This window comes from Xiphophorus couchianus, chromosome 4 (assembly GCF_001444195.1).
Source record: "Xiphophorus couchianus chromosome 4, X_couchianus-1.0, whole genome shotgun sequence".
In the NCBI taxonomy this organism is placed as follows: Eukaryota; Metazoa; Chordata; class Actinopteri; order Cyprinodontiformes; family Poeciliidae; genus Xiphophorus; species Xiphophorus couchianus.
Window position 1 is genome coordinate 23274638 of NC_040231.1, and position 20987 is coordinate 23295624.

At 40.7% G+C, this 20987-nt stretch overlaps 1 protein-coding gene across 13 annotated transcripts in view; it reads right to left on the reverse strand.

Annotated features, from left to right (window-relative positions):
* Positions 1–20987, reverse strand: part of LOC114143616 (bromodomain adjacent to zinc finger domain protein 2B-like) — an 83479-nt gene that overhangs the window by 24222 nt on the left and 38270 nt on the right. For 12 of the 13 annotated variants that reach the window (XM_028015828.1, XM_028015826.1, XM_028015830.1 and 9 more), the window contains exons 3-8: positions 8834–9016; positions 4471–4662; positions 4228–4389; positions 3587–3783; positions 3294–3506; positions 2526–3152 (exon numbers count right to left, since the gene is read on the reverse strand). In XM_028015828.1, the coding sequence (XP_027871629.1) occupies positions 2526–3152; positions 3294–3506; positions 3587–3783; positions 4228–4389; positions 4471–4662; positions 8834–9014 (1572 nt within the window). In that variant the 5' untranslated portion in view covers positions 9015–9016. The remainder of the gene's footprint in view (positions 1–2525; positions 3153–3293; positions 3507–3586; positions 3784–4227; positions 4390–4470; positions 4663–8833; positions 9017–20987) is intronic. The other variant, XM_028015823.1, reaches the window with a different exon arrangement.

Genomic DNA, 20987 nt, shown 5'->3' on the forward strand with positions numbered 1-20987 from the left:
CAAAACGAACATAAAAGCAATAACCTAAGACATTGTTATCGACCAAGTTCGCAAAAAAAAGACGCTGTGCATCCTACTAAAATTGTAATTACTTGTCTGCGCATTTGAAAAGCTGAACATTCGTTATCATCCATTCGGATGGGCATGTTTGCCTTTTCTGTAACGATGACAAGTTTAGTTCAATCTGTGTTTAAGCAAAAGCAGGTTAGACTTTTATGCTGCACTTTCAACTGGATGTGATATGAAGTGAAACAAATCAATTTCACAGACCATGAAATACAGTAACAGTGCTAAAACCACAGGGGGAATTTAGCTCAGTGTAAACTTCTCTGCCTGCTGAAACAAAAAAGGAGAAGTGATTTTCACAAAATAAGAAGATCTCAATACGTTTATGCAATTCATTATAGTCCTTTCATTTGGGAAAAATGAAATCTTTACGGCTAAGGGCCAGAAAAGTCAATCTTAAAAGAATTTCATCTGAACTAACTGCAAATAACACTGCAAGAAGTGCAATACAATGGATATTAAACTAAAACCAATAACCCGTTTATCAACAGGCTACTCAAAAGCAAATGTGAGCAAAGTAAATCAGTCAAAACTGAACAATCAAAACAAGGAACACCATAACATTAAATTAATCATACAGCTTAATGACCCAATGATGAAAAGAGGTTTCAAAATGTTTAGCTTGTAGCATCTTTAAATGCCTGCTAAGATTTACAGATGTGGACACTTTAATTTACTCAAGTTAGATTTCTGAGGGGAAAACAACTGGAATTAACAAGCAGATTATAACTACCTAACAAACTGAACAAAATAACAATGTGAAGTTCCAGCAAGGTAGGCAGACATTAATGAAAATTCATTAGGCCATTTCAAATACTACATCATTCATGCATTCTGAAAATTTTCTCCCAAAAGCACAGAAATATTTCATTCGAAAAGACCAACTTCTTTCATAAATAACCCCATCATCCTTCCATCCAGCCATCGTGCTAATAACTTTTCCACTCTACAGCCCACAATGCAACATGATTCTAAAAATTCAAATAGACATGAAACTTTACAGCAAGGCTTCCTCTGATGTACAGTGCTGGCCACATTTATTGGCGTACCACTAACGTTGTTTAAAGTATATGTGTCTTTGATTGTAGCAGCATAATCTTACATGACTTTCAATATAAATACAATTTATTTAGTGGGTGAATTCTCATATTAAGAAATAATACTTTTTTAACAGAATTACCATTGGCACACTTCAATACTCCTTTCTGTGCTTTACATTGCTCCCTTTTAGTAATTGCCAATAATAATAACATTTTCAAAGGTTGGTGCTGATAGACAGATGATTTTCTATTTATTTTCTATTTACGGGTACAATCTACCAGCTTTTTTGTGAAACCCCTTAATATTTCAAAAGGTTTGACACTCTGCAGTCTTACAAGGTTCTCAGGGATTTTTAAACAATAAGTTTCCACATGTTTATCTTTTCTTTCATGCCAAACCCACCTGGAGGGTTGTGACAGGTAAATCTTAATCTTCGTCTTTTGCAACCACAGGATAAGATCCCAGTTAAATTCCCAGACATCCTTATGTTTGTGATGGTTTAATAAAAAAGGCCTTTACCTGGCATAGCTTAATGTTAGTCAGTTGGCATTGAAATAACATCTGCTGGTTATCAATGAGACTAAAGAAGTCAAGCGGACACTCTTTTCTATCGTACTTCAATGGTGAGCTGTGGAGAAATTTTACCTCCACTACTATAGCACTTGCTGTGGAGAGTGCCAAGATAAGTATGGGTCATTGTCCAACCCAGTGGCTAGTGGATAAAATACCACAAATACCAAATATCTGAGTCCTATCCTATGTGTACTGCAGCGATACAGAAAATGAAGGATCACTTATTGATAGTTGTGAGAAACTCTGATCAACTTAAAATAGCGTAGATAAAAAAATATATTTTTAGGTAAAATTACTTTACAGCAACTGTTTGAGATGTCAATACTTTAGGGTCAGTAATTTTATAAATACAAAAAACTACATCTTACAATTACGTTTATCTGCTTTGGAATAAGTTGGATTTTTCAACTTCGTCTAATTTACACATCTTTAACAGAGAACATACTTTTAAAATGCTGTGAAACTGCAGCCACTCGTGTGAAGATATAAAGATTTACTTTCTTCTTAGGCATGTATGTTCCCTTGTGAATGTCTGTGAGCTGTTTGGGTTTTCTCTTGAAAAATGTAGTAACTGGCTAAAAGGTTTAACAAAGTGCAGGTCATCTGATAGTAATGATGAAGACAGGAGATAATTATAGCTGCGGGTCTAACTATGCTCAGCTTTAGTGAATAATTTCATTACAGTCAATTTGCAGAGGATAACTTTGTTCACTAAAGCTGGATGTGCAGCTGTGTTTCTCTAGATTGCTTCTCACAACATACAATGTGGTATCTGCTGTGTCTTTGTGTGAATATAGGGAGGGGGAAAAAAATGACATTCAACTGCAATCATCAGGCAGGCCTACCTGTTTGAGCCTGAACTCGCTGATCTGTGCCAGTGAAGCCTCCAGCTGTTTTTTCTTGTTGGATTTGGCGGCACTGGGCACAGTGTGCCTCGGTGGCTTCAGCGACGACTTCTGCGGGCTCGTTATAGACGAGGTCAAACCAAAAGGTTTTGGGGAGGTAGATGCCAGGAGGGTGGAGCGGGGTGGAGAGGGGACAGAGAGGGGCTTCGGGGAGGAGCAGAGGGAGAGAGGGAGGTGTTGGGGAGAGGAGGACGGCAGCAGTTTGGGAGGTTTGGGAGAGGCAGTGCTGGACAGTGCTCTTGGGGATGTGGTGAGAGCTATCGGGGAGGAGGTTGGTGACGGCTCTCGACGAGGCTGGGTGAGGAGTGCGAGAGGCTTAGGGTTGGCAGCTAGACCAGTGGACTGAATCACACTGAAGTGTTGCTGCGGCCCTTCAGTCCAGGTCCTGGAGCTCTGCAGGCCCAGAGGCGAAGTTTGGGACAAGGTGGGCGGGGAGACAGAGCAGGGTAATGGCACAAGAGTTGGGTGGTTAGAGGGCCCCTTCTTAGCTTGGTTGTCCTTTTTGACCTGAACCTCCCTAGAAAGTGACCTTTCACTCTTTCCAGTTCCAGTGCTTGGTAATAACACCTGAGGAGGACAATCATCAGAAAAGCATTAGATCAAATGGGATGACAACTTATGATAAAATATATTAACAGTGTTGCTTTAAATAAAGATGGTAGACTGCACATTAACGTTTAGCCTTGAATGTCCTCATTTCATCTTTACCTTTGCCTTCTTCTTTATCCGCTTCTCAGATTCTGAAAGTTCACTCTGCTTGTCATCTTCCTCATCGTCCTCCTCATCGTCATCGTCATCCTCATCTTCCTCTGCGAGGTCTTCCAGATCGCTGCTGAGAGAGCCGTCGCTCGAGCTGTCCGAGGACGTGCCTGATTCACTGTGACTTGCCAAAGAAGCCCCTGCTGGCTTCCTCCGAGACTTCTAAATGTAAAACAGTAAGAATCAGCCTCATCACATCATGAGATTTCTCTTTGAAGAGAAGACTTGATGTAAGCACTAACCTTCTCTTTAGGTTTTACAATCGTCTTTTCCACCAACTCTGATGGATTGTTCTCAGGGCTGCTACGGTGAATATTAGACGGATCGGAATTTCTGGTCGGCTTTGTTGGTGCCTGAACGGGAGTCGGACTCGCAGAATAGCTCCCTGATTGTGTGGTGGGAGGACAGACCCCGCTGCCATTCACTGCACCATTCACCCCTGGAAGCACAAAATCTGCCGCATTACTGATCAGCTTTATCTTTCCTGAGAACTTTGGCAACAAGGGGATAATTGAATATCTGGAACTAACTGCAGAATGAAATGAGGCTAATAAAAATATTGATTTATACATGTATCTCATCAAATGTGCTTGGCCGTACGAGGCACAAGCCCAACATGAGTGGTTTACATAATAAAAGATAAATTAAAAGATACTGTGAAATTAAAAGAGCACAAGAAACAGAGATTACGAGAGGGAACACGAGGGAAAGAGCCAGAGAAAGAAGTTAATAGAATGACTAAGTGAGCAGTGGAAGTCATTAAATCTATCTTGAAACAGGGAAAATCTCATCATAGGGCAAAGTGGATTTAGGTTGTGGAGGAAGACAGAGTGTGGAAGAAGAAAGACAGATCAATGAAGGGGTCTTTAGCAAACCGCTGTACCTTTAGGCGGGTCATGGCTATTCTTGCCAGGCATCCTGACCTGAACAGGACTAGTGTTGTGATTGGGCTGAATGTGGGGGGCGAAGAAAGGAGGAAAGCCGATGAAAGAGGGGATAAAGGCAGCAGCTCCGCGTCCATGGGCTTCAGCAGCTCGCCACCACTCTGAGAGGAGCGGAGGGTTAATTAGTGGTGTGATTTTATTTCCAAGAACTATTGCCAGGAATTCAAACCTTTTCTGCTTACCAGTCAGAGCTCCTAACTGTGGGTGGGCAGCCAGAGCAGCTGACATCCCAATTGAGCCCAGGCCTCCGAACTCAGGCCTGCCAGCCCCGGCAGTGTAGAGGGCTCCAAAGGCAGGGTGGTTCACCAGAGGGAAGGCACTTGACAACGTGGAGCCAATGAAGGGCTGATCTCCCATTCCTCCAAACAGTCGGCCTTAGATAGATGTAAACAAAGGAAGGCAATGTTTTAAAGAACTAGCCATACAGCAACAGGTGTGCATAATCTTTCAATGCTTTGACTACTGAAAATATAAAACTCCTTTCATTTTGCACAATAAAATCACAAATCAAATGTTCCAATCTTCTACTTAACACATTACAAGTACTTTGACAGTTGCCATAAGAATCACATTTCTTGCTGGCACTGATGTTATTTCAAAAAAATATTTTTTTATTGAAGCAGAAGCTTCAGTTTACCATTGTGAATACACCATCTTACACTGTTTCATACAGAAAATGAACTTGGTTGCTATTTAAAATTTTCTATCCAAGAAATTAAAGTTTTAATACTGATCTACATTGAAGAACCTTACAAAATCTCCTTGTCCACTTGTTAAATGTTTCGAATTTTATCTTCACAGAGAACTTTATCCTCGAATTGACCATTTTAATGTCCTGAAGTAGGAGTCGACAGGGTGAGAAGGCCAGGTTTAAACGTTTTCGATGGTGTCACTGTTTTTCACATTACTAAAGAAATGACATACAGGATGGCTGTTTTGATTACCTGAAAACTGCGCAAATTTTCAACTGCACAACATACACATGCTTCAGCTTAATGCTTGCAAGTATATGATAAACCATTCATCTGTTTCAGTACAGATCTACTGCATTGCTGATGTATCTTTTGCTTAAAATTATTGTCACTATATGTTGCAAACTGAAAATGGCTGGACAACCTCAGAGGGAAAAAATGAACCATCTATATAAGGTGTAAAAAGCTAACCTCCTTCCATCCTTTTGGCATTCAATTCCAGCTCAGAAGAATACTTCATCAACATCATCATCGTCTAGCGTTTTCCTGAGCACAATCATTTCTGGCAGGGGCGACTGCCACGTATTACCTCCTCCCAGAGTCAGATGCAATTTGGTGTGAGCATATTTCATGCAAATTCAATTTCTATTCCAGAAAAGGAAAGCAAGCCTGTCTGATGCCTCTGAATAAGCCAGGTAATACACAAGTAAAAAAAAAGAAAAAAAAAAAGAAAAGAGAAAAGTGATGACTGTAGAAAAGGAAAGTGTTGTGCTCAATGCGGCAGATGAAAATGTCAAACTTCTATACACATGCACACATCACAGAAATGTAGAGCAAAGTGACACTGGAGCACAGCATTTCCTGATCTAATGCAGTCAAGCATATAATAACAGGGTCAGTTATAAATGCTCTTTACGAAAGAAAAAACTAAAAATGAACATGGGCAGAATCTTGGGGTATTTTTAGGTGTGAACAAACTGTCTGTGGTTATGTGGCCTTGCCAGCATCCTGGTGTGTGACATATGAGAGTGTAGCCCTTTGTGCTGGCTTCAAGGTCCTTCTCTGCCACGAGACAGCAAATTCTGCCTTTTGAATGTCATTAGAATATGCTGAATATGTATATGTGCCCGCCTTGCCAGCGTCAGCTCGTGGATACGAAGATAAACGACTCCAACGCAACTACCCCCCCTTAAAAAAGGGCCGGCCACAGCATTCACTTACGCCTAGGGTGCCCACCTCTCCCCCCTCCTCTGCACCCTTCTTTCATTCTAGGCAACACAAAGTGACATCTGCAAATGCCTTTTCAATATTAATGCAAGCTTCCAGAAGGCGAATAATTAAATCTAAAAATCTGAAGTGGGAGAGAGGCATGGGAAAGACATACCTCGGATTACCTACTCACTCTTCCTCACGCTGTGTCTCTCTGTTTCTCACTCTCACTCCCTCGCCCTGTTTTTCATTCCGCTTCAATCCTTCCTCCGCTCTGACAAACTGCACCGCCTGCTTTTTTTCATGTTTGGATGCTGCCGAAGGGGGATTAATTTGTTGTTTGTTGCAGTCAATCAAATTTCCACAGACAGATTTAAGTTAATTGCATCCGTGAGTTGATCCCATAAGGAGAGAGCGCTACAAGCGCTGATCAGCTTTTATTTATTCTCCAAGTGATATCCTCATCAATGACACATGCAAACAAAGTCAGTGCTCATTTGTTTTGTGTTCTTCAGATTTTATTTTCTTAAGTGTTGCTGGCGAAACTGCAAAGAACCTTGAACCAATGTCTGTGATACACACTGCAATAATTACAGATGTTTCGTGTTGCAAGTGAAAATGTCTTTACATAAGACAGAGTAGAAAGGAAAAGAGGATGATTTCACCTTCTTTAAGGTGAAATCCATTAGGAAACAGCCATAAATATGGTGAGTTGCAAAATTATTTATACTCTTTGAGTTTTCTGTACTTCTTCTTGCAGTTCTCACTTCTCGTAGTGAGAGCTTTAAAGCATGAAATATCATTCTATTATCTCACCATGCTTCAAACTCCACAGCTTTTTTTCCCCGACTGGTCTGTCGTATTTCTTGGTTCTTCATGATGCGGTTTCTTCAGTAATGTTCTCTAACGAATCTCTGAGCACTCCACAGAACAGCTATATTGACTATTAACTAATTAGGTGACTTCTGAGTGGAACTAGTTACACTGGATGGGGCTGAATTTTAATGAAAGACACAATTATTTATATTTTTATTCATAAAACTTTTTGAAAACTTAAACTTCTTCCCATTTTGTCTGATTACAATCACAAACTTTGTGCATGATTAATAGCTGTTGTGTTGACAAATTTGCAACCTGAGCAGTCGGTTTCTTCAGCTCTTGCAGGTGCTTTTTTGATGAATGATCTCCCTGTGTACACTGCATGTCAAAATATCGATGCAGGTCACATTTTCAGATTTCAATCTACAAATTTTTTTTTAAAATCCTGTATCATTTTGTCATCTTCCTAAAATATTGTCAAGTCAATTTTTGCCAAAATAATATTTGGCCAAAACAAATGAGAGGCCATTATATTAGGAAGTTTACAATTTTTCAAGCACTTCACAATTTTTGGTATATCTCACAGGATATCAATAGAGATTATTTATCAAAATGTGAGGCAACGTATACATTATTGTAAGACACTGCACATATCTGAGGTCGAGTTTACAAATGCTTTCCACGAAAATATTTTAAGAAAAAGGCCTGGCTTGCTAGATTCTCACAAAGTAGGTAAAAGTTTAGAGCCAACACTCTGCCTCTAAGCCTTTCATCCAAATCTAAAAATCGCTTATCTAGAAAATCTGAGCACACATAGAAGTACAGAGGGATAAGAGGGATGCATAATGCATTAGAGGAAGATGCTCCTAATGGCTTCTTCTTCGTTTTGGGCAACACTGAGGATCCTGACGGCAACACAAGGGGCTTTATTTTGCTCTCTCCCACTTCCTCTACTTGTAACAAAGGGGGTGGGGGGGGGAACACACACACTACAATCGCAGAGAATGTTGGATATCATATTTCCTACTTAGAGCAATTGTAAGTGTGTGCAGTTGCGTCTATAAAGATATAAAGCGGGACTATAAGAAAAACAGCAGCACATTAGGAGATGAGGAGAGAGAAAAATATGAGCACAGAGGAGATATCTGGATAACACCTAGACATACAAACACATTTACACACATACAAAAACAAGGACACACACTCCTCTTTGCCTAATGGCTTTGACCATAACACAGAAAGGAAGCTGGAGGCCGGACAGGGCTGACTAGACACTGAGTGGCTAACAAATGTTAAATCATGCAGGCAGAGGCTCTTTCTCTCCCTCTCTCTCTCCATCTCACACGTAGACACACACACACACCCATGCATGCGTGCACAGTGGCGTGCTGAGCCTGACTCTGAGGCAGCTGGAGCCAGAGAGCTGAAGGTTGTCAGGAGACATGGCAAAGCATGTGTGTGTTTCTCACACAAAAGAGCCCCCTAATTGTTTGGGATTCATTAATGCAGCAGCTTTTCAATTGCAACCCAAGCTGTCAGGACACACAAAAAAAAAATCCTCGGAGCTGGGAGAGAGGTGTATTCACACCGACTGCAAAATAACTGTATAATTAATACTGGGGGAAACTAATTTTTTCATGGTAAAGAAATGAGGATGGATTCTGAATGCTATCAAGACATGAAGGTGACCACATTTAGAGTCCCTCTTACGGATGTGTGATCACTGTTTACATTGCGTGTTGGCATTTCTCACGTGTTTTTCTTTTTGTTTTGTTTTTGAAAGACGCAAGATTAACACATAAAGGGAAGGGGGACGGTTTCTTACCAGAGGTGTTGAGGGTGGATCCCAGTGCTGATGGGCTTGGGGCCAGGCTGCTCTTAGAGTGGGGCGCAGGCGATGACGAAGAGGAAGAAGAGGAGGAGGAGGAAGAGGAGGCCGCAGGGGAGGAGGTGCGAGCAGCAGACAGGGTGGGCGCAGGGGAGGCCAGCCGCTCTCCAGACTCCATATCTGTCAAACACAATCCAATCAGCAGGGTTACAATAGCAAAGCACATCTACAGAAACACACACACCCCCACACAAACGTATACCGTCACACCTACACGCACGCACATGCATACACACAAACACACCCTGACACTTTTCCTTTCACATCTCACTTCCCCTGAACAATATTTCTATTTAGCCATGCTCACTGGCTCCCAGCCTCTATTGATTGAATATGGGGTACGATGGAGGGATGACATGTTTAAGGACTGTGATAACGGACAGCAGAGCAAAGCAGGGTTTTTATATTTTGATGCAAAAGTAAAATAAAGCGTGAAGAAGGTGCTTCCTTGACAGGACAGTTTGCTTGCTGAAGTGGGATGTTTTGGAGCGACACAGGTCAGAGGAAAAACTCGAGCTCAAATAGACAAATAACACATTTGTCACTTTTCTTTGTCATTCCCTCCTGTCTCTCTGATACGCGGGAGCACAAAAGCAGAACTCATGCACACCTGTGCGTCTCAACACCTGCGTTCCACCAAAATAAAAACCCCTCATAACACCTGTGTGATGGGGGCAAAAAAAAAAAAAAAAAAAGACATCCATCTTCCAACCTAAAAGATCTCTTTGAGGCCTTAAAAGACTGCATTGTTCAGACTCCTTTCAGCTGGAGCTACAGCCAAATGGACATGCTTTTTATGGGATGTGTGCATTAACCAACTCAGTAGCTTTCCATTAACAGTCTCAAAGAGTCACTACACCAGCTATTACCAACCAACCAACAACATAAGCCCTCACAAGAAGCATTTTGGTCATTCGGCAGCCAAATATTTGACTCATATTTGTCAGCTTTAATCCCCTTTTGCTTACAACCGAGAGGACAATGTGTAAGTGCCCACACAGCCGCTGACTTGTGGAGCCGAATAAATACAAAACAGCTAAATAGAAATTACGCACAAACACACATGCGCGCGTTTGTACACACACTGATTTCAACCCCCCCACTGCACACACAAAATCACCTCCCCTGTCTATCACATCAACCTGACTCTTTCTCTCTTCTCCTTTTCCATATCCCTCTGCCTGACACTAATCCAGGGCTGAAAATCCCCTTCAAAAGCACAGTTTGCAGATTGTGTTTTACAGGCAGGCTTTGTTATTGTGTCATTACACATAAACAGTCTCTGCCTCCATCTCTCCTTCCTTCCCTCTCTCCTGCCACCCTTCCACCCTCCCTCCGTCGCCCCTCTGCAGTGGGAGCAGAGCCACTGATTAAATCTCTGAGACAAAAGCTGCTATCCTCTGAATATCAAGTATCAGCCTTTCGCCAGGAGCAACACTGACAAGAGAGAGGGAGAGAGGGAGCGAGGAGGCGCGGATGACAAGAAAACCTGCTGCAGTCCACGGGGAGGAGGCTGGTGTGCCATCGGACTTGGGCGGCCATGACTTGCCATTACTGCAGTGGAAAAGATGGTGGCGGTGTAATTATGAGCAAGGTCAAAGGTCCTCAGAATGGACTCTTGTGAAAGGTGACAGCATGTGGATAAAAAAAAAAAAGAGCCAGATTACCAACCTTTACTGTGAGTAAGTAAGTAAGTGTTCCATATTAGTTACAGGGATACATTTCTGGCTGAGTGAAGATGAGGAGTTTTAGTCTTATTTCACTGAGAAACATTTCCTCCCAGCCACAATATATTGCACGAAAGTGCTGTCACACTTTATGCTCTTTTGCTCTTGCCGTCACCCTTTAAATGTCAGGTTAGGGTGAAAAAGAAAAACAAGGGGAAAAAAGAAACAAGATCCTTCCGAAATATCACATTTTTTTTCCCTTTTCTGCAGAGGCTCCAGATGACGAATGCAAGTATCATTAAGAGCGTGATGAAAATAAAAGAGGAGCTGTGGCCCTTCGTAATTATCATAATGCACACGAAAACAAAAGGCTTGCGTCTCCGAGGACGAGCAAGCTTATGTGGTGTCAGCTGGTAAGTGAAGTGGATCATTCCCCACCTTTTCAGGGAGAAGGACACACAAAAAAGACCAAGAAATGGAGAAAGAAAGAGAATAGGCAAGACAATGCACTCTCATTTTGTTGTGGAAGGAAGGGCAAAAGTAAAGAAAAAGAGCAGAGAAGATAAAGCGCTGGCTGTAAACCATTCCTGTCGTTCCTCAATATCTGCACTTAATGCCTCGCCTTGTCAAAACGTGATGATGTGAGCAGAATTGATTTCCCCCCTAACAAACAACAAAAAAGCAATCCCTCCTTTGCAGAGGTGTAAAGCAGAGCTACCCTCCCCCTCATCTCCTCTCATCTCTTACCATCTCTCAAAGGGCCTCTTTCTGGGATGAGAGATGGAGAGGGAAAGGACAGCAGGGGGAAAAAACGACTACGAGGCAAGTCCATCTTCCTCTGACAACTACAGACTGATCACTTAGAGCAATTAAATCTAATAACAATAATAAGATTGAGCTCGGCAATGTACCACCAAACACACAGCCACAACAATGATTGCAAGAATAATAGAGCGCCAAGGTATTTAAGGATCCAATCCTGACTTAATTATAAGAAATTAAAATGGATTTAGCATCGGAATTAGCTTGATTTTATAGGTAATTAACAGCACACAACAGTGGCGGAATAAGGCGCGCAGTATAATCTCCGTGAACGGCTAAATCAATCTGACTTGAACACCGACCAATCAACGCGGCGCGCTGCAGCCAGAAACAGCAGGTCCTCGCAGATGCAAGAAGAGGCAGAATTTATGCTAATGGCTGAACTATGATTTATAAGATGTGTTCCGGAGCTGGATTCCCAGTCACGTCCACAAATACAACACAGCAGCCCAGCTGTCAACGTGTGCACCTAATAGTGGCTGGATGCAGCGGCCCCTTCAGGAGATAGTGTTGCTATAAACAGCTCTGCGCTTTTATGATTGCATGTGGCCTTCATATAGGAGCCTTCACTTGTCAGTCGCATCTGAAAAGGAGGGCACAACAGCATAAAGAGAGATAGTGCATGTGCATTTAGTGCTGGTGGAGATGCTTCAGATCAGGCATGCAACATTGCTTGATTACACAAAACAATACGTGTGCTTGTGAAAGGGTCTGTCTGCATGTGTGTCACAGCCCCAAACTATAAAACCTCCTGTGTGTCTCAATCCTGCCCCTTTTCTCCTTACCCATCAACACACACGTGCACACACACCCCCACGTACACACAGTAACAGATGGCTGATACTAACTGAGATAATCCGCCAACAGAGTCATCAGCATGGATCAGTGGTAATCAGAGTGTGGACACAATGTCTCTTCTCCAGCCGTAATGGAAGGAACGCCTGGCGCAAGAGAAGGGAAATGCATTATTCCCCATGATGCCCTGACCTCATTCAAAGACACACGGTGGCTCCCAATTCTCTCTCTCTCTTTCTTGTTTTTTTCCCCCCCTTCCTCGCCACAGACGACAAAGACTATATGATCGCTGCTACGGCAACATTCACCGTCTCCTTTGGATCACTTACTTCCTGCCTTTTATTGTGATCCCCGACTGTGTCGATCTCAGACCCCACTTCAAGTGTGTCCTGCACTGAACAGCTAACAGGGAAAACAGCAAGTCAACATTCCATGTGTGTCACGTTGAGGGTTACTGGCAACAAAAAAAGCAGTAGAGTGAGTAATCAGCAGCTGCATTTAAGAGTCACAGTGATGTTTGTTCATCCTATTTCCGGTGCTTCTATTTCCAAAAACGCAAGAACGATAAAACTGATCCTGAGAAGAGACAGTAATTCATCAGTGTGATATCAAGACAGTCTTTTTCTTATCAGGTGACATCAATAATTTTTATGGATCATTCCCTCTCAGAAGGCATAACGCACACGCGCACAGAATTACTTTCTGCAGTACAAGTGCTGCTAAAATGATTCCCACATCATTCTGAATCAGCATCATCTTTGCTTTTTTCCCTTTTACAGTTGTAGTTCAGGGACACGCTGTAGTTAAATCTGTTGTTTTATCCACACTTTACAGGCACATCTTTATCATATGGATGCGGATGTTAGCCAGAATTGAATTCTTAATATTTCAGCTCATCTTGCTTGCATTAAAGTGCTTTTTCCTCAAGCCAACCTTCATGTAGAGGCACCATAAGCCAAGAAATGACATCACCACCTGTCGTTGTAGCAGTAACAGACTTTGTCCAGTGTCAAATGTAAACTCAGAGAGCATCTAAAAGTTAAGAACCAATGAGATGAGATGGAGACCTAAAACTTTATCATGGCGTTTTGTGGTATTTATTGTAATGGCGGTTAAAAGTGATCCTCAAATCCATCAATCTTTTGGCTCCAGTTCTATTTTGCACATACAGTCATAACCTTACTAAAACAAACAGTAAAATTAAAGCTTACTTATTATCAAAACGGTTACTTCGCTGTAACACTAACAACTAGGGAGACTCTACTGCTGAGTGCAAAACAGCTGCATCTAAGGGGAGTGAGAATGCATCTAGGTCATGAAACAATAGCAGTAGTTTAGGTTTAATGCCATACCAGCAGCAATGGGTATATCATGACTACAAGGTACACTGAACAACAGGTTCATCTCATGAGACCAGGTGCTACACAATACTAGGTTCATGACAAGAGAAGATTTTAACAATAATTTTTATTTGTTTTAGCAAGTAAAGATTTCACAGATTGCAAACTGTGTTTTACAGATATGATTTAATCCAAACTTTTACAAGTACGTATATTGCATGACTTTTGTTAGCACCTTTTTGTGTTTCCACAAGTAAATAACGGTATTATAAACCTCAGAGTGGTTTACTGAATCTATGTTCAGCATAGGACTATTAAGGTTGAGTTTTAATCAGTCTGGGTTTGTTAGATTTTCAAACTGGGGTTTACAGCTGCTGTTCAGACTCCTTCAAAACAGTGACACGGCCCTTTAGTTTAATGCTACTCAGAAGCACTGTTGCAGATGTTAACTTTCACAGCATATAGTTGGAATTCGTCTGTATCCATCCATTTGCTAGATAGTTAGATATCTACCTAACAGTTAGATATTATACTCAGTTTAACAGCTGAGTCCCCTTGATGCTGTCTCACAAACAATTTAAAAGTGCTGAAGGCTTTTTGAATGATCATAGAACTTAATATTTCAGCCAGGCCTTTACACTAAAACTGCAGCGGTCAAGAGAATCAAACTCAACTTTTATGACACATCTAGCAGATTCTATTCTTTCTTCGCTTTATTTCCACTGTAACAGAAGTGGCCTGTCAAAACCTATTTATACCTCTCTCAGTTAAAAACTTTCAAACCCATCTTATTATTGCTGACCAGCTTTTTGTGTATTCCTACTGGTACTTTGATGATTTAACTTTTGTGATGCGCTCCAAGTCTTTGAGGTTGCAGGGCCCAATTGCTATCACCATCAGTCACTATCAGTCTTTATTTCCCTCCATAAATTTGCATTCAAGTAAAGACTCTGGGTGGACCGCTCCAAGACATTAATGACTTCTAATCAGAAGAAACATGTTGGTAAAACTCAAAGATTACTTTAAACCTAAATCGTTCAGAGCTTAACTGTAGATGGAACTTATCCTAACAAACATCACTGTAATAAACCACAATTTGTTTGCATTATACTCCTGGTTACTTTTGGTAATATGACAGATAAACACAAACTATAAGATCTTATGGAACAAAATCTGTTTTTAGCAGTTAATTGTGGTCCAGTTGTTTTAGAATATATTTCTATCTTTCTGTATTATTTAAAAAATAAACATTTAAACAGGATTTCTAAGAGTGCTTGTGAAGTCAGTGAATTGTGCAAATGGATGAAAGGGGTACAAAGAGGCAGCAAGCCCCGGTGGCCCATCTAGGTGACAACAACTAGAGTGACTCAGACTCCTCCCACGGCATTGCTCCTGCCCAGTGACAGATGGCAGAGCAAGGCATGTAGGGGATGGGCACCATTTCTCACCCTGCCTCAGCTAGCCTTGGCAGTTGTGCTGGCCACAGGTCTTATTACAGTCACACCACTGCCGGCTTTTCTGTTTCTGTGTTACACTGGAGCTTACCAGGGTACAGCTCCTGCTTACTGCTTGCCATGGTGAAAAGGTAATGATATGGTTGAGCGTGGCGTTAGCAATAAAAGACTTTCCATGCTCAGTTTTCCCGTCACACGTGCAACTATATAGTCATAAGAGGCTTTAGATGGAAATGTAAAAAGGAGAAGGCGTGCCACATACATTCTGTATATTTTTGAACTGACAAGAAATCATCCCTTGCCAAATGGCTTTATTTGCCTCTTCAAGCATACTGTAGATGCCAGAGGCTGGAATCAGAAGCCCTACTCACCATCCGTCTCCGCTGGGTTCCCAGTGACAATAATGTGATTTTGGGACATGGTGATGACTCGGTGGAGGGGAATAGGATAGGCTTGTCACTTGTGTTTGATGTCAAGCCTATGTGTGACAGAATAGTGTTACTCAGCTCAACCAGACACAGCACTACTCCCATTTCCTGGCCATAAATAGAAGAGAAAGAGGTGGTTGTAAGACTCGTTGTGTGTGTTTGTATGTGCATGTGTTTGGGAAAGAAAATCTGTGTGCGCAAGTGCACCTATACCCACCATTCTAAGTATCATAAAATAAGCTAAATAATAAAATTCTCATCTCTTCCGCTCATTCGCATCTGCATCCAGCCAAAGCTAATTATTCTCCCCATGGTAACGTAGCAGGGTCTTCACATCAAAAAACCAGAAGTGTGCATCAGGCAATCATCCCTGATGAATCTGCCCTTCTCCCTCTGCTAGCCACTCACACTAGTCTGTCTGTCTCACCACTCATTACATTTTTTTTTTCCCTCAGACTGAACAGATCCGTTTGTCATTGGCCACACTGTGTCTACAAGAATCTATAATGACTCTTATAGACAGAGTCTATAAGAGTGTGTGTGTTTGGAAACACACACACATGTTTCAGAGAATATTGCGCTTGTGCACTAGAGATGTTCAAAGACATGCACAGTGAGTTGTTATCATTTCTAGACTTTAAACTTTACATTTTACAGAGTTTCACTTTCTGCAATTCATTGTTAATCTGATTCTCCATGACAACAAAGGGTGCAACCTTGTTTTAAAGACTGTACTTAGATTCCAGATCTAAATACAACATACTTTCACCTCAAAATGTAACCTTACATGACATGACAGAACCAACTACACTGTTTGGAACTACACGTGCCACTATTTGGTAGACAGATTGATGCATCGGTAGGATTTCATTCCATTTCAAGGTAAACAGATGAGTGCGCAAGCATGTGCATGTTTTCTTTTCAAAAGAAAAAGATCAGTAGTGGCAGACAGTTGTATGCCAATTAGTGCTAGAAATACTGTTCTTTGTGGGGACAATCGAGAAACTATGTAATTAGATAGAAACAAGTGTTAATATCCATTTAGCTTCACAGTTTTGTGTCTAATTTGTCATTAAAACAACAAAAAACCAAACACAAAAGGGAAGACAAAGAACATATCTTCACTAAATTTCAGGAATAGGCTGCCCAGCTTTCCGAGTGATCAGCATAAGCATCTGTATCAACACTGTCACATATAATTATGTAAAATTGATGTAATAAACCCTGGTGCTTTGTTGTGGGTTAAAATTTGTGAGGAAATCTTACTCATTTTGCAACTTTAAATAAAAGCAAGACATACATGAAAGGATACGAAACTGAATAACTGTAATTACCATCTGTTATTGAAGAATATAGAGGGGGGAAAAAAGAAAATAAAGTGTACGAAAAGCAAAAGAACGGGTGTACTTCAGATATTTATAATGCAAATGACATGCATGTCAAAGAGCAAAACATACTGACAGTCAGAGAACAGCAGAACCTTGCAGGAGGAATTTGTGGAGCCTCTTCTGTCTATGTGCTATTCCTCAGCAAATTCACTTGCAAGAGAGTAAATGTGGCAAGACTGATAAGAAATGCAAAGAAAAAACTTTTTCTGAGTACTAATTAAAAAGCTGATGTGATATTGCTTCTACTAGCTTGCGAGCCTAGAAGCAATAGAAGTGATGAGAAAGAGGAACAAAACAAGAAGATGCCGCTACTTTTGCTGCTTAACACATTCACAGAGTTACACTTCCTATACAGTTAGTAAAACATACGGCATCACCAACCTGCGTATATATAGATAGAAAAGGTGGCATGTGCATCTATTTTACAAGAGAAACAGTTCTAAAATTAATTGAGGACTTTTTGAAGAAATGTGATGTTACTTAAACATTAAAGTATTGAGTTTGTTTTAGTAAAAGTAAACTGAATTTCTTTTAATTCTGAAAATATATACCAAACAAAAAAACTGCTGTGTCATGCTTGGTAATGAAGAAATGATATGTGTCTGCGCCAATTACCATTTCGAGATACGAAGAAACTTTGCATCTCTGCTTGTAAAATTGACTGGGCCTCGTTTTACAAGCATGATAATAGAGGTGGTTTTAGTCACCAGTGATTGTGGAATTTTAATATATTTTGTGATCAAAACTTAAACATTTTCTTTTGTTTTGCCTTGACCAGTGATCGGCATGACAATGCTATTTTTTCTGTTTGTTTGTGTTTAGAAAACAAACTGGAAAGAAACTTTTTCTGTCTTTTAAAACGTACACCACTTCGGAGGTTACAAAAAACCTCCAAACCAAATTAGACTTAGAGACACAGGCTGTCATGTATAAATAAGGATGTTACTTACAGCTGGATGTTTGTTTCTTGTCAAAATCTGAATTTAAATAAAGTTTACAAAAATAATTTGTACACTTTATACTCCTTCGAAGAACAATGTTGATCAAAATCAGAAATGGGAAACTTCAATAAATAAATGTGAAAATGTAAGCAAAAGCAAACAAAAGTGTGTCTCAAATATACATAAATTATACTTAAATTTAAGAATAATACAACAAAAGGTTTGAAGACGTCACTGGGCTACCTTGATGATATACCTTCGAACTGCATTCTTTGAGAACCAGAGTCTTGCAACTTTTAGATGTGTCCCTTGTCCTCTACACTTGAATTAAATAGCTTCACTGCCTCGCTAGCATGCAGTCAAGCTCTAAAAGCTCTGCTAATGAGCTAATATTGGAGCCAGGTGTGTTGAAGCAGAGAGACATCTAAAAGTTGCAGGACTGGTCCTTGAGGAATGCAGCTTCATACCACTGCATAAAACTGCGGAAAAAGAGAAAAAAAAAGAAACTAGATTGAATATTAAAATACTTACTCATAATTTATTTTGAGGAAGTAATTAATTCCAGGTTAAGCTGTCACTGCAGTGTCAGACAGTGTCTGGTTTCTTGATTACAACTGGCTAAGAATAATCTGAATAAGTAACTAAAAGTGGGTTCAATAAATTCATTTTACAAATAAAACTAATATTGAGCTTAAACTAGTAGACTAGTTTAAAACTAGTACTATTTTCTATATTTAATCTTCTACATTTGTAAGATCCTTTGGAGAAGCTGAACATATCATTGAAACGCTACTAATGAGTGCATTACCAGAGGAAATCAGGTCTTTGCCATAGTTCACAAATATGTTAGGACCTTATCAGCACTCAAAGAAGCAGATTGCTATCCAGGTCTTCTCCTTCTGTCATTCAGTTGTCATTAAATTATCTTAAAATGAGTAAATGGACTGAGCCTATGTAGTGCTTTTCTAGTCATACTGACCACTCAAAGCACTTTTACATAGAAGTCCCATTCAGCCAGCCGCACTGACAGGACTCATAAATTCATACAGCGATCAGCAGGCAATTTGGGATGAAGTGCCCTGCAGCAATTGAGATGAGGTGGGGAAAATCAAACTCACAACCTCCAGATTGGCAGAAAACTCCTCCTCCTGCTGGGCCACAGCTATCCAAATTACAAGTCTGAAAGAAAGTGGCTTCAGACAGAAAATTCTTTTTAGACATCATTGATTACCAAAGATATATTTGTCACTGTCTTTTTGTAAAAACTAGCTTTTTTTTTGTCTAAGAAACTTGGGTAATAGTTCAGTATTCTCATCAAAAGGCTCACTTTGACACAGATTTCATTTACAGGCAGATAAGACAGAAATAAAGGAGTGGCCACTTTTCTGACAACAGGTTACCTCGGGTGACTAAGACTTCACACCAGCTGAATAATTCATAAGTCACCAGAACAAACTGTTGCATTGAAAGAGTAATAAAATGACAACCCTGCCGCAGAGATATCAGTAAGCTGTGATTCATTTAAAAGAAATTATTCCAATATCCATTTTCACAATTTTCATAACACAACATATAATCAGCTGCTGAAATATAGCACTGTCTGTAATTTATGGAGAGCCGCATTTGTTCTCCAGAGCAATATTAAACACACACTAAATGCTAAATTTTGATGGCTGATAGTATGACTGGGGAAAGTGGTGGGGGTCTCCACCCTCGCTACACAGTTAGCAGCTCAGTTAGCTATTACCATTATTAAATGAAAAGGCTCCTCACACCTCTCGCTTTTTTTTCCACACCTCTGTCACCTTGACACCTTTTCCCTACCCAGCTTTTCTTCTTTCCCTCTTTCCCGCTGCCAATTATCTCAAGCTTTTTGCTGAAATCCGCGCGAATAACATCTGCAAATCATGACTTTATTAAAATAAAAAGAAACCTCGCTTCTTCCACACAAACAGACAAATGCTCAATGAAGTTAAACATGCGTGTAACGCGAGAGACAGTGGTGAGAAAATTTGCTCACATTTGTTTTTCCAAGTACAGAGATCAGATGAAGCTCTTAAAAGATACAGAGTAGTTTCAGAGGAAAAAAAAATCTGGGTGCATAAACTTTGATGAAGAGAAAATCTAGCTGTATTAAACCCAACATGTCTGTCAACCGTGTTCCTCTGCTCACATGGGTGCGTCGCCTAATGTTAAACATGTGAAAATGACCGACTGGGAGAGAATGGCGTTGTATTGACAGAGATGGAGGCAAAGCAGCAGGCAGTCAGCCACTCTGTTCTGCTTCACTGCAACATGGGAGGGAGGCCAGCGTGGACACACACGTGCATGCGCACGCACGTGCCCACACGCACAGATGTGAAAACACACACATGGGCACACGCACACTGACGAGCAAGGACACACTCTTGCAGATAAACACACAGTCACAGTTTCTCGCTACACACACACACACACACCCCACCAGAGAAAGAGAGAGAGAGACACACACACACACACACACACATACACACACAGTGCAGCAGGTGAGGTGCCAGCACATCACAGCGCTGCCATTTTTCAGTGTCTTGCTCAGGGAGAAGCGCTCTGACATTTTATGAAGCACTCTGCAGAAATTAGCAGCTTGTAATGGCGGCTGGACTGTCACTCCTTTCCACTCCCTCTATCTCTTTTCCTCACGCTGCTTTTAAGATATTATCTCCATTCATTAGCATAATCTAATCAATTTTACAACACTGGCTTTTAATTAGAAATCCCAATCTTGCCTTCTTATTCCGTTTAGTCCCTTTTTTATTTGAAAGAAAATTATATAAAACTGAGGCAAGAAGTGAAAACAGCGGTGAAGAAAAATGTTGAAAAGTGCCTCATGTCATAATCAACAGACAAAAAAGTTTTAAACTGATTATTAAAATGACACAAATGATAGTGCACTAGATTAAATAGTTGCTTTTAACATGTTTTTTGACAAGTAATACACACCAATATTATAGGACGAATTAGTCCATTATAAAGCTGCATTGAGAGAAGGACACCTGAAAGCAGTCGTTTACTCACATTTTTATTTGACCCTCAGAATCATGGCTGCTGATATTACAGTACGTGCTCAGCAGAAAGGTCGAATGATTAGAAATCCAGCTGGCAAATATGTCGTCGGCATAAACAGGGAATCTATAGCTTTGATTAACTCTCCGGTATATTATTGTTGTGCCCGACAAGCTCTCGGTTGAGCAATGATTAACAGCTAGTGGCTCCACAA